This window comes from Puma concolor, chromosome C1 (genome assembly GCF_028749965.1).
Source record: "Puma concolor isolate L17-30 chromosome C1, mPumCon1.1.hap2, whole genome shotgun sequence".
NCBI lineage: Eukaryota > Metazoa > Chordata > Mammalia > Carnivora > Felidae > Puma > Puma concolor.
In genome coordinates this window covers 92912162-92939715 of record NC_141674.1, presented here as the reverse complement: position 1 = coordinate 92939715, position 27554 = coordinate 92912162, and the positions used below count along the sequence as shown (strand labels likewise).

General features: G+C 38.4%; 1 protein-coding gene and 1 pseudogene across 1 annotated transcript; one reads left to right on the top strand and one right to left on the bottom strand.

Annotated features, from left to right (window-relative positions):
- The first annotated feature begins 1773 nt into the window (after positions 1-1773).
- On the top strand, positions 1774-25620 carry LOC147578221 (mitochondrial adenyl nucleotide antiporter SLC25A24-like). The gene is made up of 5 exons (XM_086715178.1): positions 1774-1806; positions 2851-2974; positions 3978-4065; positions 19884-20085; positions 25447-25620. The coding sequence occupies exons 1-5, from the start codon at positions 1774-1776 to the stop codon at positions 25618-25620; spliced, it is 621 nt and encodes a 206-aa protein (XP_086571304.1).
- Positions 25621-26041: 421 nt separating this feature from the next.
- LOC112862734 (annexin A2 pseudogene) lies at positions 26042-27058 on the bottom strand (annotated as a pseudogene).
- Between the last annotated feature and the right edge of the window lie 496 nt (positions 27059-27554).

Sequence of the window (27554 nt, the reverse complement as noted above, 5' to 3'; positions counted from 1 at the left end):
GGTCACGAATTCCTTTAATTTTTCTTTGTCTGGGAAATTCTTTATCTCTTCTTCTATTTTGAATCACACCCTTGCTGGATAAAGAATTCTTGGCTGCATATTTTTCTGATTCAGCACTGAATGATTGAATATACCCTGCTACTCCTTTCTGGCCTGCTAAGTTTCTGTGGATAGGTCTGCCGCAAATCTGTTTTGTCTTTCCCTACAGGTTAAGGACTTTTTTCCCTTTTTCTGCTTTCATAATTCTTTCCTTGTATGTTTATTTTGTGAAGGTGTCTATGATATGCCTTGGTGGTAGTCGATTTTTGTTTAATCTAATGGGAGTTCTCTGTGCTTCTTGGATTTTAGTATCTGTGTTCTTCCCCAGATTAGAAACATTTTCCACTATAATTTGCTCACATAAACCTTCTGCCTCTTTTTCTCTCTTCCTTCTCTGGGACTCCTATGATTCAGATGTTATTGCTTTTTAATAAGTCACTGAGTTCTCTAAGTATTGTATCATGCTTTTTTGCCTTTGTTCCCCCCCCCCTTTTTTTCCAGCTTCATTATTCTCCATAATTTTGTCTTCTAAATTGCTGATTCATTGCTCTTCTTCATCCATCCTTGCTGTCACAGCATTCATTTGAGATTGCATCTCAGTTACAGCATTTTTAATTTTGTCCTCACTAGATATTATTTCTCTTATCTCCACAGAAAGGGATTCTATGCTTTTTCAACCCCAGTTAGTATTCTTATTATCATGGTTCTAAACTATAGTTCAGACATCTTATATCTGTGTTGATTAAGTCCATGGTTGTCATTACTTCCTTTTCTTTCTTTTGGGGTGAATTCCTTCATTTTGTCATTTTGGAGGAAGAAAAAAATTGATAAAGTAAAAAATTAAAAATTAAAAATTAAAAATAAGATGAAAGATCAAATAAAGGAAGCTAGATCCTGGGTGTGTTTTGGTCTGCTTGTTGAAAGAAGCTTGATAGAATAGAGAAAAAAGGGAAAGAAAAAAAAAAGAAAAAAAAGAAGGTAAGAAAAAACCTTTTTAATTAAAAAAATTATATAATAGAAAAGAATAAAATGAAATAGAGTAAAAAAGTGTAAAAAATAAAAAATAAAGTAAAAAAATAAAATTTTCTTCTTCTGTATCAAAGAATGAGGAAGAAAAGAAAAAAAGAAAACAATTTAAGCAAAAATGGAAGCAAATAAAATGAATAAATAAATGAACAAGTGAACAGAATGAAACCTGAATGAAGTTACATCCAGTTTCCCCTAGAATTGAAACTATGAAGCCTTCTATAGTCCATATACTAAGCAGGTGGAGTGACTTGTGTTGGTTTTCTATGGGATGTGTTTGGAGGGTGCTGTTGGGTGGGACTTGGAGTAATGGCTCTGTTCTTCACTAGGTGGCACTGTTTAGTTTACTGGGGAGGACCAATAAGGAGGGGTCTGTGTGCCACATGGGGAGAAGTGGTTCCCCTGCTTGGAGTGCAGGTGTGTGCATATGCACACATGGTTGTGGTGAGAATGGCTTTACCTAGCTCCCTAGTCTGTGACACAGGAATTTTGTACTCACACTGATCTGCCATCAAGCACTCTCCCTTTGTCTTCGTTCTCCATATATTCCTCACCTCTACTCTGTCTATGTCCAAGCTGTTTGCCTACCAGGCATCACCTCCCTCCAGAGTCTTATCTGAGATGGGGTTGTGTTTCAAAACCCCACATTTTATAGACCCTTGTGGCTAGGACCCGTGCCAACTTTCTGGGGAAGGGTCTCATTGAGCAATGGCTGGTGCTGGCTTCCCCCAGAAGATGTTTGTGGGATTGTGCAGTGGCAGAGGTTCATAGATTATAGCAAACGACAACACACAGCCAGTGCCAGATTTCACTGCACTCTAGTGTCTTTGTCTCAATACCAGCAAATGTGGCTGCTCTCCAGGGTCTGCTGGGACTGTTGCCTGTGGGGAGGCTGTATGGCTAAATGCACTAAATGCACTAAATCCACTAAATGCACTCCAAGCAGGGGAACTGCTTCTCCCTGTGTGGCATATGGACCCCTTAGACACTGCTGCCTGCTCCTGGAGATTTGTCCTACCTCCTCACCAGACCACCACCAGGCACTGAGCTCTGAAACTTCAGGCTCTGCATGCCACTGTTTATAGAATCCTGGTGGTACTGAAACCCTCTTCTTTCTTCCTATCAATGGTTTTGGGGAACAGATTTCTTGTTCAGTCCCCTGCGAGTGTTTTCACTCTTTCTTTCTTTCCAGCTACTTTTGGGAGAGTGGTTTTCTTGCATTCTCATGGTGCACTGCACTCTCCCCCTTCCCCTTTCTTTGTCCTCTCTGCAAAAACAGCTCCCTACCCTCCGTGGCTTTTCTCTCCCCCACTTCACCTCTCTGCACCACATACCTGACAAGTTTTGTGGCTCAAGTTATGCATATTGTTGTGTTAATCCTCAGATCAATTTCCTAGGTGTTCAAAATGGTTCTGTGCTGATCTGGTTGCATTTCAGGGATGAGACAAGCTCAGGGTCTCCATGCTGCTCTTGGAAACATCTTGGAAACTCCCAGAAGCTATATCTGATTCATTTCTTTTTCTTAAGCATTTACTGAGTAAATGAATACATATAGGACTGTTGAGTAGAAGAGTAGACTAGTCAGTTGCTAAACCACTTTAAATTTCCAATACCAAAAGATTCTCTGTTTTCAGTGTTAGAAATTTTATTCTAAAACTTATGTACTAATAATCTATGGTAGAATTCTAATTTACCTAAGATAAATGTACAAATGTTTAAGCCCTACAATTTGTAATGTAACTTGTCTGAATCCATGTCTCTAATAACATTTCTTTTCTCTTACAGATATTAAAATCTGTTGATATTAACACATGCAATCTGCTGAACCTTGGCACATTTATGCAGTACCTTAAAGATAATGAGAAGACAATGAAGATGAACTTTAAGAGTTTGGATGCAAATAATGATGGTTTGTTCTTATACAGTGAGCAAACGTGTAGCCAAGAATTAACTACAGTTTAGTAAAGGTTTATTCCTTGATATTTGGATTCTGTGAAAGGTTATTAAAAAGTCATTTATTTAATTCATCATTTGTTTGACTGTTATTACTTCTAAGGAATATTTTTAAATGATATAATTTTTATTTACAAACTATCTTTCAAAAATAACAACCACCAACAAAAAAGCCTACCCTTTGAACAATATGCTTTTTACCTTTGAACAATATAAATATCTAAGAGATATTTATAACATTTTGATAATTTTTACACAAAGGTCAATGTAGCAATGGTAGTTAAGCTGAATCTGGAAAGATGAGCAAAAATTAGCTTAGTGAAGAGTGGGGAAGTGTTCCAGGCAGAGGAAATGGCTTCCTGGGAGACTGGTCACACCAGGAGAGCAGGTCATGTCCTAGCAACTGGAGGAAGACCAGTGAGGCTGAAGCTGAGAACAAGGGGAAATGTCAGAGATAAGGCTGAGAGGCAGATCTGGTCAGGATCATGGAGGTGTTTGAGACCTGTGAAGCTTTCTGGACTTGATCCCCAGGGGGAATGAAGTGGGAAGGCACTTAAGAGTTTTTAGTAGAAGGAGTAGCACCACCATATTTGTGTGGAGCATGGATTGGCATCTGAGCTAAGATGATATTGTGGTGATGAGAATAAATAATTTGGCAGATGTTTAGTCATAGAACAGATCATATTTGGTGGCTGAAATTGCAGGATGAAGGTAAGGAAAGAGGCAAGAACAATTGGTTTGAGCAACATTGGAGGCTGTTAATATTATTATTGGTATAGGAAATATCATATGGACTCTCCAGTCTCTTCTTTTTAGCTTGGCAGGTAAAAGAAATAATTGGAATATTAATGTCTTAATGAAATGTTGCAACAATGTAGTGAATATTGCTTAACTCTTTGCCTTTGTATCTTGTCATGTCTTCCAATTAATCTTTCTTTATTTTCCTTGTTCCTTTAAAGGAGTGATTGATACTTCGGAAATCATCAATACTCTCAACTTAATCAGTACACATATTTTGGAAAAAGAGGCAGTGAAGATTCTTGAAAGGTCAGCCCTTACATGTGTGCATAGATTTTAAAATTATTTTTTATTTGCTTTAAAACCCTTTTCATTACAAAAGTGACAACTATGGAAACTTAGGGAAGCATGAGTAAGAGGGAGAGAGTATAGTACTCTGAGTCCTGGTATTCTTTAATGTTAAGAGGCTAGGGGTTGAGGGGAAACCAGTAAAGGGGAGTAAAAAGGAGAAACTAGAGAAAAAGGACAAGAACCAGGAGAACTCTGATTTGGAAGCCAAATGGAGAAAATTTTTTAAGGAGGAGGCACTGTCTTTGTCAAATGATGCTGATAGGCTAAATAAAATGAGGACAGAGACCAGACTACTGATTTTACACTGCTGAAGCCATTGGTGGGGTAATTGTGGTGAGAGCCTGATGGGACTGGGTTCAAGAGAGAATAAGAAGAAATTGGAGACAGAAGATAGACAATTCTTTAAGGAGGGTTACTGCAAAGGCAAAGAGAGATAAAGGTGATAGTGGGGGAAAATAAAGTCAACATATTTTTTTTTAAGATGAGAATGCATGAGGGGCACCTGGGTGGCTCAGCTTGTTAGTGTCCAACTCTTGATTTTGGCTTATGTTGTGATCCCAGGTTGTGGGGAACCCCTGCATCGGGTTCCATGCTGAGCATGGAGCCTGCTTAGGATTCTCTCTCCTTCTCTCTCTCTCTCTCTCTCTCTCTCTCTCTCTCTCTCCCCCTCTGCCCCTCTCCCCTGCTTGAACTCTCTCTCTCTAAAATAAAATAAAATAAAATAAAATAAAATAAAATAAAATAAAGTAATGAGAATGCTTGAACACTCATGTTTTGGGGAGAAATAGGGGATTACAATGGCCTGAGTGTAAGTGTCTGTAATTGATTTGGTGGCTTAAGGAGATGTATGAAGTTTAGCAGTAGAGGAAGATGAAAAAGGGAGCAAACTGAGACAAGAAGTTTAGCAATATATTTCACTATATTTCTTCAAATTCTTAATTTCATTCAAGGATTTGAGAAATTCTCTGATGGGAACTCTTTAAAATTCTTTTTTTTTTTTTTAACGTTTATTTATTTTTGAGACAGAGAGAGACAGAGCATGAATAGGGGAGGGGCAGAGAGAGAGGGAGACACAGAATCTGAAACAGGCTCCAGGCTCTGAGCTGTCAGCACAGGGCCCGACGCGGGGCTCGAACTCACGGACTGTGAGATCATGACCTGAGCCGAAGTCGGACGCTTAACCAACTGAGCCACCCAGGCGCCCCCTTTAAAATTCTTAAAATTGTCCCAAATATATTAATGGTATTAATGGAAGTTATATTTCCATGGGTATTTGGGTTTCTTATTTTTTTTATATATATATATATATATATATATATATATATATATATATATACACACACACACACACACACACACACACATATATATAATGTATATAATGTAATATAATATATATGTATATATATGTATAATTTGGATTTCTTATTTTATGTATAATATATAAATTATATATTACATATATGTTATATATATGTATATATAACATATATATATATATATATTTTAAGAGTCATATTCTAAGAAGGTAATTTTCAGCCATCATTCTGTTGCTAGAGAAGTTACAAGATGAGGTTACCAGACGGAAAGAAGGGGACATGTTTAAGAAATGTGAGAAGATTGGGATGCAGGAACACTGGCTTACAGTTCTGTAGTTCTTTACAGTTTATAAGGCCATAGTATATATAATTCCATTTAATACTCTAGTAGCTCTATATTGTAGGACTTATTCCCATAGAAGCTGAAGTTTAGAGATGTAAGATGCACTCTCTACATCATGAAAGTAACAATGGACAGACCTCAACTATAACCCAAATATTCTGACTTTAAGAAATAAGATGTTATTTTGATAATGCTTTTTGAAATTTATGTTTCATAATTTATATTTGAGCATACTCTTTTAAAAAATATACCCATCGGATGGATACTGATGGGTCAATGACAGTTGACTGGGATGAATGGAGGAAGTATTTTCTTTTTTTTTTTTTTTTTTTTCAACGTTTTTATTTATTTTTGGGACAGAGAGAGACAGAGCATGAACGGGGGAGGGGCAGAGAGAGAGGGAGACACAGAATCGGAAACAGGCTCCAGGCTCCGAGCCATCAGCCCAGAGCCTGACGCGGGGCTCGAACTCATGGACTGCGAAATCGTGACCTGGCTGAAGCCGGACGCTTAACCGACTGCGCCACCCAGGCGCCCCTGGAGGAAGTATTTTCTATTTAAACCTGCAAGAAATGTTGAGGAAATTGCCATCACTGGAACCATTTTATCGTAAGTGGTCTCTTCTTTAGTATATGTATATTTTATACCACGACTCATGGGCATAAAATGTAATGCATCATAAACTGTTAGAAAATTAGGGGGCCAGAATATTCGCAAGTAAGCTTTCGTTTTTTTAACAAAGAATGATATAGAATGTTGTTTTCTCACAAGTTGTATAGTGCCAAATATCTGAAGTGACATATAATATCACCTTCAATCAAAGTTTTGACTTGCAAAAGGCACCCATTTGTTGGGAATAATTAACAACTTAACAGTTGATTACTCCTACACAGCACCACTATTCTGTATTATGGTTGCTTATTTTCTTGTCTGAAAGTAGGGACTGTGAATTGCTGATTGCTGTGTCATACAGTACATTCCCAATAAATATTTGTTGGATAAATGAATAAATTATAACTGGAATTCTTTTGAAAGAGCGCTAAGGTTCTAGTTTTTTCATATTAATATTTATCTCATAGTCTGCATGGCTCTTGTTTCCCTGAGCACTCAGAGATCTGTGCTTCATAATTTCTTAAAATTCTCAAAAATTTAAAAAAATTTTGCTTAGTAAATCCAAATTAAAATATGCACTGTTTTTCTATAACTCTTTGAGGTAGAGATTATTATTCTTGTGTTAGGATAAGGAAATCAAGGCAGAAGGAGGTTAAGTAACTGGCTTTCTTGTAGGTAAGGAGTTTAGTATAATGTTAAAGATCATGAACTCCAGAATTGTATTGCCCAAGTGTGCTTCCTAAGTGCCCCTAACTTATTAAGCCTGTGAGTTAAGGGACATCATTTAACCTTGCTAGGCTGAACTTTTTCAGTTATAAAGTCAAGATGGTAATATTACCTACCACATAGGGTTGATATGAGGATTAATGAGACAATCCATGTAAAATATTTAACACAATGCTTAGTAAACAGAAGTCACCAATAAATGGTGTAGATGGTCAAGGACAAGGACTCTGGAGCTACTTGACTTGGCTTCAGATGCTGGCTCCACTTTTATAAGCAAGGTGACCTCTCTCTAAGTCAAGTTTTCCAATGTTTGTAAAATGAGGTTAAGAATAGTACCCACCTGGAGCACCCCAGTGGCTCAGTCAGTTAAGCATCAGACTTCGGCTCAGGTCATGACCTCAGTTTGTGGGTTCGAGCCCCACGATGGGCTCTGTGCTGAGAGCTTAGAGCCTGGAGCCTGCTTCGGATTCTGTGTCTCCCTCTTCCCCTGCCCCTCCCCCACTCAAGCTCTGTTTCTCTGTCTCTCAAAAATAAAAATAAACATTTAAAAAATTAAAAAAAAAGAACTGTACCCACTTATTAGGTTGTTGTGAGGCTTAAACTAGTTAATTTACACACAGCACTTAGAACAACATCAGACACTTGTTAAGCACCATATGCATCAACTGTTACCATTTTTATTGGTAGAAAATAAAGGACTTTGAACTTGTATTTCAAAACTTGTGACTTGCATTGTTTCTTTATGAAACCTGTATTTTTTTCTTTCATTTTTCTTTAACATTTGGACTTTCTTTTAATAGTCTATGTATTTAAGGAGAAGTTACAGTAAATAGCAATCTGCCCCATCCTGTCTCCCACAACTCCCTCAATCTTAAGATGCCAAAATTAAATATACAAAAGTTAATTCTAACCTAACTACTTTTAATTGTCTTCTGGAGAAGGAGAAGTGAAAAGGAGTTTTGTATGATACATTACAGCTTTTCCTATATCTAGAAAAGATTCCTCTGAGAAAGGGAGATGACCAGCAGGATCCATTACTACTGACATTCCACTATCACCTTAGCTGTAATGGTGTGCCTTCCTTACTTTTACCATGCTGTTTATATGAAACGCTTTAGTTACCAACATTCTCTTAACAAATATGTAATCATTAAGAGAAGATTTTATTTTTTTGTTGTTGTTGTTGTTTACTTTTGCCTTTTTAAAAAATTAATTAATTAACTAATTATTAAATTTACATCCAAGTTAGTTAGCATATAGTGCAATAATGATTTCAGGAATATATTCCTTAATTCCCCTTACCCATTTAGCACATCCCCCCTCCCACAACCCCTCCAGCAACCCTCTGTTTGTTCTCTATATTTAAGAGTCCCTTATGTTTTGTCCCCCTCCCTGTTTTTATATTATTTTTGCTTCCCTTCCCTTATGTTCATCTGCTTTGTATCTTAAATTCCTCATATGAGTGAAGTCATATGATATTTGTCTTTCTCTGATTGACTAATTTCGCTTAGCATAATACCCACTGGTTCCATCCATGTAGTTGCAAGTGGCAAGATTTTATTCTTTTTGATTGCTGAGTAATACTCCATTTTGTGTGTGTGTGTGTGTGTGTGTATAAATATATATATACCATTGTGTGTATATATATATATACCACATCTTTATCCATTCATCAGTCGATGGACATTTGGGCTCCTTCCATACTTTGGCTATTGTCGATAGCACTACTATAAGCATTGGGGGTGCATGTACCCCTTTGAAACAGCACACCTGTATTCCTTGGGTAAATGCCTAGTAGTGCAATGGCTGGATCATAGGGTAGTTCTGTTTTTAACTTTTTGAGGAACCTCCATAGTGTTTTGCAGAGTGGCTGCCCCAGTTTGCATTTCCACCAACACTGCAAAAGAGATCCTCTTTCTCTGCATCCTCGCCAACATCTGTTGTTGCCTGAGTTGTTAATGTTAGCCATTCTGACAGGTGTGGGGTGGTATCTCATTGTGGTTTTGATTTGTATTTCCCTGATGAGGAGTGATGTGGAGCATTTTTTCATGTGTTGGTTGGCCATCTGAAGGTCTTCTTTGGAAAAGTGTGTATTCATGTCTTTTGCCCATTTCTTCACTGGATTATTTGTTTTTGGGGTGTTGAGTTTCATAAGTTCTTTATAGAGTTTGGATACTAACCCTTTATTTGATATGTCATTTGCAAATATCTTCTCCTATTCTGTCGGTTGCCTTTTAGTTTTGCTGATTGTTTCCTTCACTGTGCAGAAGCTTTTTATTTTGATGAGGTCCCAGTAGTTCACTTTTGCTTTTGTTTCTCTTGCCTCCGCAGATGTGTTGTGTAAGAAGTTGCTGCAGATGAGATCAAAGAGGTTTTTGCTGGCTTTGTCCTCTAGGATTTTGATGGCTTCCTGTCTTATGTTTAGGCCTTTCATCCATTTTGAGGTTGCTTTTGTGTATGGTGTAATAAAGTGGTCCAGGTTCATTTTTCTGCATGTCACTGTCCAGTTTTCTCAGCACCATTTACTGAAGAGACTGTCTTTATTCCATTATATGTTCTTTCCTGCTTTGTCAAGGATTAGTTGGCCCTATGTTTGTGGGTTCTCTATTCTGTTCCATTGGTCTGTCCGTTTTTGTGCCAGTTCCATACTGTCTTCATGATTATAGCTTTGTAATACAGCTTGAAGTCTGGAATTGTGATGCTTCCAGCTTTGGTTTTCTTTTTCAAGATTGCTTTGGCTATTCAAGGTCTTTTCTGGTTCCATAAAAATTTTAGGATTGATTCTTCTAGCTCTGTGAAGAATGCTGGTGTTATTTTGATAGGGATTGCTTAACCCTTTCCTTTTAGAGATGATTAAAGGAAATTCAAGTCAACGAAAAATACATTTACTGTATGCCTATTGTAAGATAAGTTTTCTGGTTCATAATAAAGATAAAGAGAAAACAGGCATGGAAAAATAGCTCTTTTGAAACTTGAATGACAGTGTCTGTGATAACCTAATAAAATAATATAAATTGAACTTAACTTTTTGGATATAGTGCTAACAAAGACTGCTTCATTTGTTCCAGAGGCAAGTCTACTGTTTGGCTTATAGTAATTTCATAAGAAACAAATATACGTGGCACTGTAACTGTACACCACATAGGTAGAAAGTAGCCAGGTTTTCAGGGTGGAACACAGAGAGCAGGTTCTAGATTCAGGCTGCATTGGTTCAAATCCTAGCTCTGCCACTTATTATCTGGGTGAGTTTGGATAAATTATTTTGTCTCTCTGGGTCTCAGTTTTCTTTAAAAAATTTTTTTTAAATGTTTATTTACTTTTGAGAGAGAGAGAGAGAGGCAGGCAGAGAAAGAGGGAGACACAGAATCCAAAGCAGGCTCCAGGCTTTGAGCTGTCAGCACAGAGCCCTACACGGGGCCTGAACTCACGAACAGTGAGATCATGACCTGAGCCGAAGTGAGACACTCAACTGACTGAGCCACCCAGGTGCCCCTAGGCCTAGTTTCTTAACCGTAAAAGTGGGATAATAATACCTACTTCTATTAGGGTTATTATGAAAATTAAAGATGACACACATAACTGTTCAATACCTTTCTGGCTTTGCTCTGTAAATGTTAGTTTTTATTTATTAAACAGGTATTGAGCTATTTCCTAGTCACATTTTGCTAGTGACTATGACAGCCAAGCACTTGGAGGCATAAATTTCTATTAAACAGCCTTAGTTTTATGATTAATAATATCAGTAACTAATATTTACTGAGTGTTTTTTAGTATCAAGCATTGTGCCAAGTGCTTTATATATTTTAAGGTATTTAATCTTAATTGTCTCCATTTTATTTATTTGTTTGTTTGTTTTAACGTTTATTTATTTATTTTTGAGAAAGAGAGAGATCGTGAGACAGAGAATCCAAAGCAGGCTCCAGGCTCTGAGCTGTCAGCAGAGAGCCCAATGTGGCACTAGGACTCACGAGCTGTGAGATGATGACCTGAGCCAAAGTCGGATGCTTAACTGACTGAGCCACCCAGGTGCCCCAGTATTGTCTCTTTTTCACATTTGAGGAAACTAAGTCCCAGAAAGTTAATTCACTTAGGAGTTAGGGACATCAGGATTTGAATCCCATCTGATTCCTGAGCTCGGGTCCTTAATCATGACATGGGTGATCAGCCTTCTAAACCCTCAGAAAACTCCTACTTATGATACATGTAAAGCAGAGCTTTTTACCTGCCCTAGGCACTATATGGGAAGGCTCAGGTTTTCATCAATTCTGCTATAGAGAAAGATATAAAGGAAACTGCTTCCAAATGTATGCTATATATTTTTTATTTGTTTTGTTAGAGGTAAGGAGTGTCTGAAGATAATGTAGGAATCCACTAGATCTTGAAAACTGAATATACTTTTACATTATTGCCAGTTAAATAGTTATCTCACTAGTAGTTGATGTAGTCTGTATTTCACCATAGCTATTAATATTTGTTAGAACTTGACAGATGTTATTTTTGTATTAAATCTTAAGACAAATAGTTTTGAATTGAAAAGGTATAGATTTAAAACTGGGAAATGTAAAGATTACCTTAAACATGCTAAAAATATTTATTTATTTATTTATTTAAAAAGTTTATTTATTGGGGCGCCTGGGTGGCGCAGTCGGTTAAGCGTCCGACTTCAGCCAGGTCGCGATCTCGCGGTCCGCGAGTTCGAGCCCCGCGTCAGGCTCTGGGCTGATGGCTCAGAGCCTGGAGCCTGTTTCCGATTCTGTGTCTCCCTCTCTCTCTGCCCCTCCCCCGTTCATGCTCTGTCTCTCTCTGTCCCAAAAATAAATAAACGCTGAAAAAAAAAAAAAAGTTTATTTATTTTGAGACAGAGACAGCACAAGTGGGGGAGTGGCAGAGAGAGAGAGAGAGAGAGAGAGAGGGAGACAGAATCCCAAGCAGGCTCCATGGTGTCAGCACGGAGCCCAATGTGGAGCTTGAACTCATAAAATGGTGAAATCATGACCTGAGCTGAAACCAAGAGCCGGATGCTTAACTGACTGAGCCATCCAGGTGCCTGGCTAAAAATGTTACTTCTAATTGATAGTATTTCAAGCTAACTTGTGAGTTATTTAAAATTATACTGGTTGGTAAAGTCAAAATTCTAGGAAAGGCTGATATTAATTTGCTGTGGAGCTGAGATATATAAAACATTATTTGCATCTTATAAGAAGAGAACATTACTCATCTGAGATCTAATTATAGTGTTATTTATTTATTTCATTTTAATAGGGAATTGATATGGGAGAAAGATGGACTTTTCCTCATTTACTTGATGAAAAAAGAAGTTCTAGCCTGTTATGGAAATATCTGTTGGCTGGAGGCATAGCTGGTACTTGTACTCAAACATGTACAGCACCATTAGAATGTCTAAAAACCCTAATACACCATTCTCATCCATATGTAATGGATGAAAATAATACACCATTCTCATGAAAAATATATACACCATTCTCATCCATATGTATTTTAGAGTTTAGTGATGGAGGCAGATATGTAAAGAAATAACTAAATGCAATCTAATAATCTAGCACTAGTATTGTAGGGAGGGCAAAGATTAGGGCAGTCTCTTTTTTTTTTTTTTCAACGTTTATTTATTTTTTTTGGGACAGAGAGAGACAGAGCATGAATGGGGGAGGGGCAGAGAGAGAGGGAGACACAGAATCGGAAACAGGCTCCAGGCTCTGAGCCATCAGCCCAGAGCCCGACACGGGGCTCGAACTCACGGACCGCCGAGATCGTGACCAGGCTGAAGTCGGACGCTTAACCGACTGCGCCACCCAGGCGCCCCAACAGTCTCCTTTTTTGTGAGGTGGGGGAAGATGATAGACAATACTAGGATTCTCTCCACGGGTTGGAAATTATAACACCAAGAATCAGAGGCTGGTCAAAGAGTTGCTCTCCCTCTTTATTCTTTATCAAATACAGAGCTCTGTACATGGAATTCTTCAATTGTCTGAAAAATTTGGGGTTCTAGAGCTGTTGTGGTCCCTTTGAAGACAGTGTAGGCAATGTGGGTATTATCTAAGCCTGGTGGCCAAGTCTCTGTAGTTTTGGCTGAACAACTGAAACAAAGAGGAAAAGGGTTTCCATTCTATTTGTTGTTCTACTCAAGACAGAAATTATGAGCCTATGACAACACTCAGTCAGTATCTCCTTTTATCTCTTTTGGGTCACTAAGCAACAAATTTCTCTATAATTTTTATATAAAATATACAAAGTAAAGAAGCCTGTCTGGCTGCTAGTGTTCTAGATTTCAAGGGGAAGGGGGCAGAAGGCCTACTGTCCATTGTACTTTTTTTTTTTTTTTTTAACTTAATCCATCTGTTTTCAGTCCTATGCCTCTCTTTGCCTTCCAAAGAAAGTCCTATGCCTTCAAAAGAAAGCTTCCTTGCTTTCTCCAGAGAATAAAGCCAGGTTTTTTAAAAAGTTTATTTATTTATTTTGGAGAGAGAGAGAGAGAGGGAGAGAATGTGTGTGTGTGCTTGAGCAGGGGAAGGACAGAAAGAGGGAGAGAGAATCCCAAGCAGGCTCTGCACTGTCAGCTCGTAGCCCAACGTGGGGCTTGACTCACAAACTACAAGATCATAACCTGAGCCGAAACCAAGAGTCAGATGCTTAACGTACTGAGCCTCCCACGTGCCCCAAGCCTCAGGGGTTTTTAAGGGTAAATTGCCTTCTTTGTGCATTCTCTTCCACAGACACTTAAATTGTAACTTTTACTCTGCTAAATCAGTTATCACCTTTCCCTTTATTTTCCACCACCCATACATCTGTTGAAATCCCTAGTACACTTTTCCCTTGCAAAGTAGTGGTGGGGTGACCATAAAATTTTCATCTGGACCAAGACACTTTTAAAAGTGAAAGGGAGGGGCACCTGGGTGGCTCAGTGGGTTGAGCATCCGACTCTTGATTTGGGCTCGGGTCACCATCCCAAGGTCTTGGGATCGAGCCTTGCATTAAGCTCTGCACTGAGTGTGTGAGATTCTCTTTCTGTCTCCCTCTGCCTTTCTACCCTGATTGTATGCTCTCTCGCTATCTCTCTTTCTTTCTCAAAAAAGGGGAATCTAAATAATCATGGAAGGACAAGTTTTGGGCAAACTATGATATACGGCCATCCTAGTTATTGCCTTCTTTTTTACTTTACTATCATTTACTTTACTATCATTTTGATTTTGGTGGAGGAAGAATAAACATGTGTGGCCAATCTCTCATTTTTACTAAAATTCAATTTCTTGCATGTCCAAAAATTATTTTTATTTTGATTTTCCCCTTTATTGGCAATTGGCTGAGCACGGACACCAAGGTCAAAAATGCTGTCCCTCAGAACTTTTAAGGCATTACCCTATTACTGTCTAACATCTAGTGTACTTGAGAAGTCTGATGCCACTCTGAAATTTTGGTAGATGATCTGGGTTTTCTCTCTGGAAGCTTTTAGTCATGCCTCTATCCTGGTGTTCTGAAATTGTACAGTGTGAGTTTAAGTAGGTTCTTTTATCATCCATTGTGCTTGATACTTGGTGGGCTCTTTCTAAATGTAAACTTAAGTCCTTCCTCTGTATTAGTATATTTTATTTCTTAATTTTCTACCCTCAATTTTCTCTCTCTGGAATTCTTAGTAGTTGGATATTGTATCTCTTGGATTGGACTACTATACCTCTTACCTTTTCATAAATATTTTCTATCACTATGTCATTTTACTCAGAATTCTGGGGAATTTCTTCAGTCTTGTTTTTCAACACATCTATTGAACTTCTTATTTTAGCAATCACATTTTAGATTTCCAAGAGTTCTTTTTAACCCTTTGACTATTCCTTTACAGCATATTTTTCCTGTTTGGTTTTATTTATTGCTTTATTATCAGATGATTTTTTCTGAGGATATTAGAGGTCCCTTATATTGTTTATTTTATTTAGCTGTAGTTTCCTGAATTGTCACTATTTTCTGTGGAATTAGTTTGCTTAATCTTAGTTTTAGATTTTTATGCTGCCATTCCTTCCCTCATATATGTGGTGTTCCTTTATTGTTCTTTCATATTCAAAATGAAGGACTGGATATTTTAAGTAGCTGGTATATATTTCTTCTGCAGTTAGTTGTGTTTTCCAGTTATGTGTGTTCCAGTTGTGATTTCCAGTTTCTCCCACAGAATTTTTTTTTTATTTCAAGTTTTTATATAAATTCTAGCTAGTTAACATAGATGGCAAAATTGGTTTCAGGTGTAGAATTTTATGAGTCATCATTTACATATGACATCCAGTGTTCATTATAACAAGTGCCCACCTTAATACCCACTACCCATTTAGCCCAGCCCCCACCCACCTCCCTTCATCAACCTTGTTTGTTCTCTATCATTAAGAGTCTCTTATGATTTGCTTCCCTCTCTCTCTCTTTTTTCCCTTCCCCTATGTTTATCTGTTTTGTTTTGTTTCTTTATTTCTAGCATAATATACTCTAGTTCCATCCATGTTGCTGCAAATGGTAAGATTTCATTTATTTTGATGGTCGAGTAATATTCCATTGCATATACATACCACATCTTTATCTGTTCATCAGTTGATGAACATTTGGGCCCTTCCCATAATTTGGCTATTATTGATAATGATCCTGTAAACACAGTGGTGCTTGTACCCCTTTGAATCAGTATTTTTGTATCCTTTTGGTAAATACCTAGTAGTGCAATTGCTAGGTTTTAGGGCAGTTCTATTTTTAACTTTTTGAGGAAACTCCATACTGTTTTCCAGAGTGGCTGCATCAGTTTGCATTCCCACCAACAGTATAAGAGGGTTCCTTTTTTCCCACATACTCACCAACATGTGTTCTTTCCTATGTTGTTAATTTTAGCCATTCTGACAGGTGTAAGGTGTTATCTCATCATAGTTTTGATTTGCATTTCCCTGATGATGAGTGATATTGAGGATCTTTTCACCATGTCTGTTAGCCATCTGTACGTCTTCTTTGGAAAAATGTTCATGTCTTCTGCCAATTACTTAATTGGGTTATTTACTTTTTGGGTGTTGAGTTTGATAAGTTCTTTATAGATTTTGGATACAAACCCTTTATCAGATATGTCATTTGCAAACATCTTCTCCCATTCCATAGATTGTGTCTTAGTTTTGTTGATTGTTTCCTTTGCTGTGCAGAAGCTTTTTATCTTGACAAAGTCCCAGTAGTTCATTTTTGCTTTTTTTTCCTTACCTCTGGAGGCATGTTTAGTAAGAAGTTGCTCCAGATCAAGTTGCTCCAGAGGTCAAAGATTTGTTGCCTGTGTTTTCCTTCAGGATTTTGGGAGAGGGAGAGGGAGAGAGAGAGAGAGAGAGAGAGAGAGAGAGAGAGAGAGAATGCAAGCAGGGTAGAAAGGTAGAGGGAGACAGAGAATCTCACACACTCAGTGCAGAGCTCAGTGCAGGGCTCGATCCCAAGACCTTGGGGTCTCAATTTGCTAGTATCTTGTTTAGAATTTCATCCCTGATCATCAGGGATATTGGCCTGTAATGCTTTTGTAGTGGGATCTTTGTCTGGTTTTGGAATCAAGGTAATGCTGGCCTTGTAGAATAAGTTTGGAAGTTTTTCTTCCATTTCCATTTTTTGGAACAGTTAGAGATGAATAGGTATTAACTCCTCTTTAAATGTCTGGTAGAATTCCTCCGGGAAACCATCTGATCCTGGACTTTTGTTTGCTGGGAGATTTTTGACTCCTGTTTTTTTTTCCTCGTTATGGGTCTGTTCAAATTTTCTATTTCTTCCTATTTCAGTTTTGGTAGTTTTTATGTTTCTAGGAATTTATTCATTTCTTCCAGATTGCCCAGTTTGCTAGCATATAATTTTTCATAATATTCTTTTCTGTTTGTATTTCTTTGGTGTTGGTTGTGGTCTTTCCTCTTTCATTCATGATTTTATTTATTTGAGTCCTTTCTCTCTTCTTTTTGTAAGTCTGGCTAGGGGTTTATCAATTTTATTAATTCTTTCAAAGAACTAGCTCTTAGTTTCTATAATCTGTTCTACCTTTTTTTTGCTTGTTTCTATATCATTTATTTTTAAAAAAAAATTTTTAATGTTTATTTTTGAGAGAGAAAGAGAGGCAGAGTATGAGCGGGGGAGCGACAGAGGGAGAGGGAGACACAGAATCCAAAACAGTCTCCAGGCTCTGAGCTGTTAGCACAGAACCTGACATGGGCTCGAATCCCTGGACCCTGAGATAATGAACTGAGCCAAAGTTGGATGCTTAACCGACCAAGCCAGCCACGTGCCCCATCTATATCATTTATTTCTACTCTAATCTTTATTCCCTTCTTCTGCTGGCTTTATGCTTTATTTGCTCTCCCTTTTCTAGCTCCTTTAGGTGTAAGGTTAGGTTGTGTATTTGAGACTTTTCTTGCTTCTTGAGGTATGGCTGTATCACTATATGCTTCTCTCTTATGACTGCCTTTGCTGAATCCCAAAGATTTTGGACTGTCAGGCTTCATTTTCATTTGCTTCCATGTATTTTGAAAAAAAATGTTTATTTATTTATTTTTGAGAGAGAGAGAGAGAGAGAGAGAGAGAGAGGATCCTAAGCAGGCTCTATGCTGTCAGCTCAGAGCCTGATGTGGGGCTCAAACTCAAACTATGAGATCATAACCTGAGTCAAAACCAAGAGTCAGACACTTAACTGACTGATCCACCCAGGTGCCCCAGCTTCCATGTATTTTTAAATTTCTTCTTTAGTTTCCTGGTTAACTCATTCATTGTTTAGTAGGATGTTCCTTAACCTCCATGTATTTGTGGTCCTTCCAAATTTTTTCTTGTGGTTGACTTCAAGTTTCATAGCGTTGTGGTCTGAAAATATGCAAGGTATGATCTCAATATTTTTGTGCTTGTTGAGGCCTGATTTGTGACCCAGTATGTGATCTATACTGGGGAATGTTCCATGTGTACTCAAAAAGAATGTGCATTCTGCTGCTTTTGAATGAAAAGTTCTGAATATATCTGTTAAGTCCATCTGGTCCAATGTGTCATTCTCAGCCATTGTTTCCTTATTGATTTTCCACCTAGATGATATGTCCATTGCTGTTAGTTCAATGTTAAAGTCCCCTAGTATTACTGTATTATTATCAATGAGTTTCTTTACATTTGTTATAAATTGATTTATATATTTGGGTTCTTTCACATTGGGGACATAAATATTTATAATTCTTAGATCTTGTTGGATAGGCCCCTTAATTATGATATAGTGTTCTTCTTCATCTCTTGTTACAGTCTGGTTTAAAATCTAGTTTGTCTGATATAATAAGTATGGGTACTCCAGCTATTTTTGATGTCCATTAGTATGATATATGGCTCTCCATCCCCTCACTTTCAATCTGAAGGTGCCGTTAGGTCTAACATGAGTCTCTTGTAAGCAGCATATAGATGGGTCTTGTGTATTTTTTTAATCCATTCTGATACCCTATATCTTTTGATTGGATTGTTTAGTCCATTTATATTCAGACTATTGGTATATCAATATTTAGTGTAATTTTATTACCTGTAAAGTATGTTTCTGGAGATTTTCTTTGTTCCTTTCTAGTCTTTTTTGCTTTTTGTCTTTCTTTCCCACTCAAATGGTCACCTTTAATATCTCTTGAAGGCCTGGGTTAGTAGTCACAAACTCCTTTAGTTTTTGTTTGTCTGGAAAACCCTTTATCTCTCCTTCTATTCTGAATCACAGCCTTGCTGGATAAAGTATTATTGGTTGCATAGTTTCCCCCTTGAGCCTGTTAAATATATCATGCCAGTCCCTTCTGGCCTGTCTGGTTTTTGTGGAGAGATCTACTGATAACCTGATTTGTCTTCCTTTGTTGGTTAGGGATTTCTTTTTCCTCACTAATTTCAGGATTCTTATCTCTATATTTTGAAATTTTTACTATGGTATGTTTTGGTGTTAGCTGGCTTTTGTTGAATTTGATTGGGGTTCTCTGTGTTTCCTGGATTTGGATGAATGTTTCCTTCCCCAGATTATGGAAGTTTTCAGCTATAATTTGCTCAAATAAACCTTCTGCCTCATTTCCCCTCTCTTCTTCTTCTGGGACTCCTCTGGTAAGAATGTTATTATGCTTTATGGAGTTACCGAGTTCCCTAAGTCTACATTTGTGATCCGATACTTTTCTTTGCCTCTTCTTTTCAGCTTCATTTTTTCCGTAATTTTATCTTCTATATCACTGATTTGTTCCTCTGCATTGTCCTTTCTTGTTGTCATTGTATCCACTTGGTTTTGTATCTCAATTATAACATTTTTTATTTCAGCCTAACTAGGTTTTAGTTCTTTTATCTCTGAAAAAAGAACTCTCTAGTGTCGTCTATGCTTTTCTCAAGCTCAGTTAGTATCCTTATGATTGTTGTTTTATTTTATTTATTTATTTATTTATTTATTTATTTATTTATTTATTTTTTTAATTTTTTTTTTCAACGTTTATTTATTTTTGGGACAGAGAGAGACAGAGCATGAACGGGGGAGGAGCAGAGAGAGGGAGACACAGAATCGGAAACAGGCTCCAGGCTCTGAGCCATCAGCCCAGAGCCCGATGCGGGGCTCGAACTCACGGACCGCGAGATCGTGACCTGGCTGAAGTCGGACGCTTAACCGACTGCGCCACCCAGGCGCCCCATGATTGTTGTTTTAAATACTGGTTCAGGCATATTACTCATATATGTTTTGATTAATCCCTGGCCATAGCCCCTTCCTGTTCTTTCTTATGGGGTGAATTCCTCCATCTTGTCATTTTGTCTAGGTCACTTGTTATATTTGCTGCTCCTGAGAGTAATGACTACATTAAGAAGAGCTTCTATACTGTCCAGAGCCTTGTGCTTCAGGAAGTGTTTCAGAGTGTGTACTCTGTTGTGTTTTGGCTGCTCTTTAGACCCTCAGATCAGTCCTCTGTGGCATTTCTCCCTGCCTGCAGTGGGGAGTGTTTGGATCTTGTCCACTGTGTGGTAAGTTTTAACTTGGTGTGTTTTGGTCTGCTTGTTAAGAGGCTAGATCCTATTTCCCCTAGAGCTGAAGCTTTGCAGCACTCTATGATCAGTAGACTTGGTGTGTGTGAGGAGTTTGTGCTGGTCTTTTGAGGGAGGGGCCTGCTGCACTGGTTCTCAGGCTGATTTGCCCTAGTAAAGATGCACCTGCTTGGTGTCTTGGTGTAAGTGTCTCCAGCCTCTACTGGGGGCACTGTGTTGCTCACTGAACTCTATCTGTGTTGATGAGTGGAGGTGAAAATGGCACTGCCTTGCTCTCTTGTCCCTGGAGCAGGAAGGGGAGTTCATGCCCACCACCATTCAGGAAGCCCTCACAGAAGAGTGAACAATCTCTCTTCTTGTGTCCCTCGCTTCCATCAGATTCCTGCCTTCAACTTTTCTATGTCCAAGCTGTCTGCCTGCCAGGTGGCACAGTACTCCTGTGTTTTATCTCAGGTGCACAGCTAGGTTTCAAAACTCCCAATTTTAGGGACCCAGTATAGCTTGAACCCACACTGATACTTTGGGGGAGGGTCCCACCATGCTGTGCCTGGTGCTGGTTAGTCCCAGAAAAGCATGACCACTCAGGGGCTTTTAGTTGCAGCAAAAAGCTGGCACCAAGTTTTGCATCTCTCAGCAGGTGTCTCTGTTCGTATGCTAATGAATGGGGCAAGATGTTGGCACCCACCGTCTCTTTTGTCCCCTGAGAGACAGTGCCAGCCCTCCCAAATGCACTCCAAGAAGATGAACTATCTCTCTCAATGTGACCCTGGGGGTCCTCGGAGCACACTGTTTGCTCCCAGGCCTCTGCCCTCCTTCCCTACAGGAGCATCACTATGCCTGCCAAGCTCCACTTGATGGTGTCAAGGACTTCTAAAACTTCAGACTTTCAGCTCTACTGCTTATAAAAACTCGAGATAATCATCTGCTCTAGTTTTCTCAATGATTTTGGGGAAGTGTTTCTCCTGTGCAATCCCCTGCATGCTATGTTCTCCCTGTTTCTCTCTCTGTCCCTCTCTCTGTTTCTCTCTCTCTCTCTTCTCTGAGATCAAGGCTTCCTCCCCTCTGAAGCACCTGTGATTCTTTTCTCCCCAGAATCACATCTCTGCACCTCCTACCTTGCATGATGTGGCTACTTTTCTCTCTGTAGTTCTGCAGTTTGTTCTCTCAGCATTCGGAACAATTTCTTAGATGTTTGGAATTGATTATTTAACTGTGCTTGAGGGATGAGGCAAGCATAGGGTTCCTCTACTGCTCTACCATCTTAACTCATATTACCCCACAAAAATTTTTTAAAATTAGATATAATTGACAGATTATATTAGTTTCAGGTGTACAACATAATGATTCAATATACATATATATTGAAAAAGAATTATCATTGTACATCTAACTAACATCCATCACCACAGTTACAATTTTTTTTTTTGTGATGAGAACATTTAAGATCTAGTTCCTCAGCAACTGAGAATTTTTTTTATAAAAGGAGTTTACACATCCTGTTTATTTGCATTCTTTCCCTGTTACCAAGAGAACCAAGGAATGATCACAAGAAGTTCCCTGTAAATCAATTTCTTGAAAACTTCACAAGTTTTCTGTAGCCTTGCTGTTTCTTTTGCCAGTTGCTCTTTCCCTCTATGTATGGCAGGCTCAAGCTTCTACACTGCATCACATTTCCTCAGACATCTCTCACCAAGGCTGGGGTACCAGGACCGGGGTGCAGGAGCCCCTCCCAGGCTTTGCCCTCCCCTTGTAGGCCTATCACTTTTTCCTTTACATATCCTGAGGCCAAAAGTTTGTATATTCTTGGTGAATGGAAGCTTTTATCACTGTGAAGGACCCTCTTGATCTCTATACATGCTTTTAGTCCTATTTTGTCTGACGTTAAGATAGCCATACTTCCTTCTCCTGTTTAGGATTTGCGTGATATATCTATTATCATCCTTTTGCTTTGAAACTTTCAGTATTTGTATGTTTTAGATAAGTCACGTAAAGCAGTATATGGTTGGGTTTTATTATATTTGTACCTGGAAGATTTATTCCATTTATGGTTAATGTATTTACTGATATTTTTGTTTAAAGCTACCATCTTATTTTATGCTTTATATTTGTCCTGTCAGTTCTAAGATCCTCTTTTTTTCTTTTCTTGCCTTCTGTTGTATTTTAAATAATCATTCTGTTCTTCCCCCCTCCATTAGTTTTGTTGTTATTTTTAAAATCATTACTTATAGCAGTAATTTGAGGACAAGGATGATGATATCCAACTTCAGATTAGATTTTTGTTTGTTCTGTCAGGTGCCTGGGAGTGTTGTCAATCTGGGATCACTTTAATTCAAGTTCGAGTCTTAAAGTTCCCTGAACCGCCCAGGTGATACAAAGCCATGCTGCAAGTCCTTGCAGAGGCTGGTTTCTTCTGGTTTACTCTTACAATGAGGGGATATCCCTGCACACTCCCAATTTGAAGTGGAGGTGGTATGTGAGAGACCTATACCTTTGGTGGGCCCTGGGGGATTTGTCTTTTGTTCTTTGTTAATCCTGTGGGGCCACCAAAACAACAACTTAATTTCACAACTGTTTTTTTCTGGGTCCAGAAATACATTTGAATGCTAATCGTATCTTTCTGTATTTTCTCCTACATAGTGGCCTGTAATATGTCTCTGTCTTGTTAGCTCATGGATACCTTTAAGAAAACCTTAAGAAATATTTCATCAGCCTTTTCAGTGTTCTTATTAGGAAGTTCATTCCTAATTGCTAGTTTGTCATTACCACAAGTGGCATTCTAAACATATTTTAAGATTTTTGATATATTGTCATACTTCCTTCCAGAAAGATAATAGCAATTTGCACTTTTCCTAGCAATGTGTGATATTACCTGTTTCCCTGTGTCTTCACCAACATCAGGTAATATTATTTTATAGAAGAATTTGCTGCAAGAGACAATAATCAGTGCACCAGAATTTCCAGAAGGATCTAAACACTGGAACAAATGCTGTCACTTATATTTTCACCTTACTGATGACTTTTCTGCCAACATAGGAGAGAGTTGAAGTATAACCTTTTCAAAACTATCAAGGTTGTTAATATTACATTCTGTTCTACAGTCATATCTATATCCTCAAAATTTTGTCAATAGGGTGGTTTTAAATGTTTAAAATTAATAAATAGCATTTACATTTTTATTATGATATAAATATTATTTATTGTAAAGTCAACTGCTGTGTTAGAACTATATTTCTTTCTCTATGGATCTAGTGCCATACTTCCTTGTATGTAGATTGTTTGCAAAGACAGACTCCATAATTCTTCCCATCCTTATAAGCATACTCCTTTGCAATATGACTTTGCTACTACTACTCACAGGTGGAATCTGTTTCACCATCCCTTGAATCTGGGCTAGTTTTATCTAGAGATGTTGTGGGGATTGGAAACCTCGACTTTAAGAGGTCTCGCAGCTTTTGCTCATGCCTTTTTAGTGCCCTAAGACCATGAGGTAAAGAAGCTGGGACTAACTTACTTGAAAATAAGAAACCACATGGAGAGAGAGGCTCAGCCAACAACACCAACCATCAGCCATATGTCTGAAGCCATCTTGGACCATCCGGCCCCTGTCAAACTGCCAGATGAGTACAGCTACACAAGTAACCACAAGGAAGAATAGCGGAAGAACCACTAGCTGAGCCCAATCCAAATTGCTAATCCATAGAATCACAAGCAAATGTTTGTTGTTTTAAGCCATTGAGTTGTCCAGGGTGTTTTGTTATATTCCAATAGTTATATACCAGTAGTTAAATTAAATGATACACCATTTTATGATACTTAAAGGAGAATATTTGAGAAAACCCAAATTACCTTATGACTTAACGTATAGGAGGAGTGATTTTAAAAATATTTGACTACCAGTGTACATGAAAGAATGTTGTCACAGAGGCTGCAGTACCAATAAAGATGAAGGTATGTGAGGGTAACTTTTGGAGTACACTGGCTGATGGTGGGCTGTCATAGCCTCTGGGGTCAATTGGATACCTAGTGTTTGTCTGTCACGGTGCAAATGCCATCAACAGTGGTTCTGTCTCTCCTGTCTTGGTCTAGACTTGCTCTTAATAAAGAGGTCCAGATAGGTATATAGAGAAGGCAGGTATATAGACTGGTTAGTGGTCACCTGGGCAGGTACCTCTTCAGAGTGGAGCCCACCTGAGACTCCCTGGAGCCAGAGTGGCTGGTGTTGGAGGAGGTAGGTACACAAGGGTTTAGCTCAGTGACTTTGAACTAGCCAGTGCAGAATTATTTCCTTATTTTATATACTGGCTGACTTCAGCCCTCTGTACAATTGAGGCAAACATATTTATTATTGTGGCTGCATACTACAAGTATCATTTTGAGTTTAAATGTCTTTCCTTCCTCAATAGAGACTTGGTAATTGTCTTCTAGCTGCCACTGACTTGATGATTATCCTCTTTCTGGTTTTTCTTTTTTAAAATTAAAAAATTTAGTTTTTCCTCCTTTCTTCTGCATATATGCATTGCAGAGAGCCTGATGATCCCTTCCATATTTATTAAATATCCAACTATCATATTACAAGGGCTGTTTGTCCAGGTCCTTTAAAAACAAATAGCTCTTTAATACCACTTATTATAAAACCACTTTTGACTCTTCTCTTACTGGACTATATTTGTTAAATTTGTCTTTTTTCTTCTTCCTCTCTCTTTACTCACATGCTGAATCACGTTGTTCTGGGCTTCATCTTTCTTATGCTATATGCAATATATTCAGTGTAGTGCATATATTCTCTGATGCTGTCTCAAGGCTAAATTGAATATTTGTTTTCCAGTGTGTGCCCTGGAGAAAGGTCTCAGGTCTTTTGGCCATGAACTTGGTTGGATTACATTTTTCCTCTGCTCACAATGACCATATTGATCATACTTGTTAGAGGCCTTACATCCCTTTGTTAGCAATAAGTTCTCCGAGTTTCAGCGGTCTTGATTTCTCAGGAATGTTGGTTCCCTGATTCTTCTTTACATCTGATTCACTCTTTTCATGATGGAAGAGCAATTTGTTTATCTCCTTGCAGAGTAGGAAACAAAGCAACCATGTTTCTGGCATGTTTATCCATGTCCCATGTGTAAAGTGTCCCCCTTCATAAGCTATAGTGGAAGGAACAAAATAAACATGCTTCCAAAGCTGTCTGATCACCAGAACAACTACTGTTTCCCCAGTAGGAAAAACTTTCCATATCTGGGGAACTTGAACTTTTTCCTGCCCACCACATGAAAATTACAATATGCAGTTTTCAAAGTTTTTCAAAGCATACTGTCTGTTTTTTAAATTTTTTTCTTTCCTTTTAAGGCTCAGAGTTTAGAAACAAAGAATGTGAAGATAATAAGCCCTTTAATGGAGATGGTCAAAGAAGGTGGAGTCATTTCTTTGTGGAGAGGAAATGGTGTTAATGTTCTCAAGATTGCTCCTGAAACAGCTGTTAAGGTCTGGTCATATGAACAGGTAAAGCCATACTGCCTATGACATTAATTAACAAGGGAAAGTTATTCAATTTTATTTTTTTATTATTTATTTTTTTTTTATATTTGTATGCATTTTATTATATATTATACTTATTATATGTATACATGCACATTTTACTTTTACTTGTTTATAAGGTAAAATTCAGTGTATTCATCTGTTTATGACACAGTACACAGGAGGCAAAGTGTTTCACATCATAGATTTCGCTTCCAGCTTGTTGGCATGTTCATTTCTTTGGCTAAAAGGAAAGACTAGGTATGAGAGGCAGGCAGTGCTCCATCAACTGAAAGAAGGATGGAGCAGGGGAAATGTCAATGTCATCCTCAGTCCCACAAAGGGACTGTTAGTCACAAACTATTTTCTAGAACTGTTTTCTGGAAATGAAGGAGCACCACCCTGGACTCTCACACCTTCGTGGGCCTTAGTCATCCCCACCACACAGGTACAGCAGGTGCTTTCTGGTAGTCACTCTTCGTGTCTTGTTGGATGCAGCAGTACAGGGACTAGCCATACTTTCTCTTGAATTCAGATCTAATTTGCAACATGTCCACATCACTGTGAGAGACCGTGATTCTAATAATCAGGACTTTCTTGTGAGTCCCCTTGCCCTTCATGGAGTCATACAGCCAGTCAGCAAAATACAGGAGCTTGTTCTGAATGTACTGGACCAGGTTCTGGAAAGCATTTCCCAGGTATCCTTGGACATCCTTCTTGATGCTCTCCAGCATGTCATAAGGGCTGCCGCTCTTGTACCTGTCAAATCCTTTCTGGAAGTGACGTTCCTGTTGGTCATGATGCTGATGCACTTGGGCACGTGAGTTCCTTTCCTCTTCACTCCAGCATGATAGAGATCTGAGCATCTTGGACAAACAGTTCATAATCAATGACAGAGCCATCCTCTGCTTTTCTACCTTTTGTGAGGGCAACCATCCAATTATGGACTTTGCCAGATGTGTCAGAAATTATGGGGTCTCTAGATGAGTCTTGTACATTTCCTTGTAGATTTTTAATTTCCTGAAGCTCCTGGTTGGTCCTCAAGCAGATGATCTCAATGAGGGAGCCTTCATCAGTCCCCAGCCCCTTCAGGGAGGCATTCAGCTAAGAAGCATCATACTGAGCAGGTGTTTTAAATAGACCCAAAAAATCACAGTCTCCAGGTGGCTGAACAAGGCTGACTTCAGTGCTGATGCAAATTCCTTTTTGGTCCTTCTCTTGTGGGCAAAGGCAATATCCTCCCTCCATTCATCGCCGAGGTTTGTCAAAATCTTGACAATGGTGACCTCACCCACACTTTTGGTCTTGATGGCCATTTCAATGTTCAGAGCATCATGCTCAGCATCAAAATTGGTGTATGCTTTGACCGACTCGTATGCACTTGGGGCATGGAGTGATCACCCTCCAGACTGAGCTCACAGAGAATTTTGTGAACAGTAGACATCGTGAAAGAAGTTGGGTTGGGCACATAGAGCTGTCAGTGTCCCCAGTTGTGGAGCCACATGCACATTTTTCTTTTATATGCATATTATATGCATAAAATAACATAGCACAAAAATGTGTATTTAGTATATTTTATATCATATACATATAGATTATTTATATACTATTTACATATACAAATGTACACACATACAGAAATGCAGAACAAATAGAAGGTCATACAAAAAATACACTATTCAGCAATGAGAAAAAATGTAGTATTTCTATATGCAACAACATGAATGTGCCTCCACATTATCGATGCTGGGTATACAGAATACATGTTGCATGATCCCATTTAAATAAAATTCAAAGTCGACAAAACTAATCTGACTTCTGTCACCACCCACTGATGAATGTTGTTCCTTTGTATGATTAAAATACAACTTATTTGGGGGTGCCTGAGTGGCTCAGTCGGTTAAGCATCCGACTTCCGCTCAGGTCACGATCTCACGGTT

Coding starts and splice junctions, on each gene's coding strand:
- LOC147578221 (XM_086715178.1), top strand. CDS start 1,774: ATGGCTGGTGCTGGCTTCCCCCAGAAGATGTTT. Junction 1,807..2,850: donor GCTTCCCCCAGAAGATGTTT/GTGGGATTGTGC, acceptor TTTCTCTTACAG/ATATTAAAATCTGTTGATAT. Junction 20,086..25,446: donor TGGATCTTGTCCACTGTGTG/GTAAGTTTTAAC, acceptor TTTCCTTTTAAG/GCTCAGAGTTTAGAAACAAA.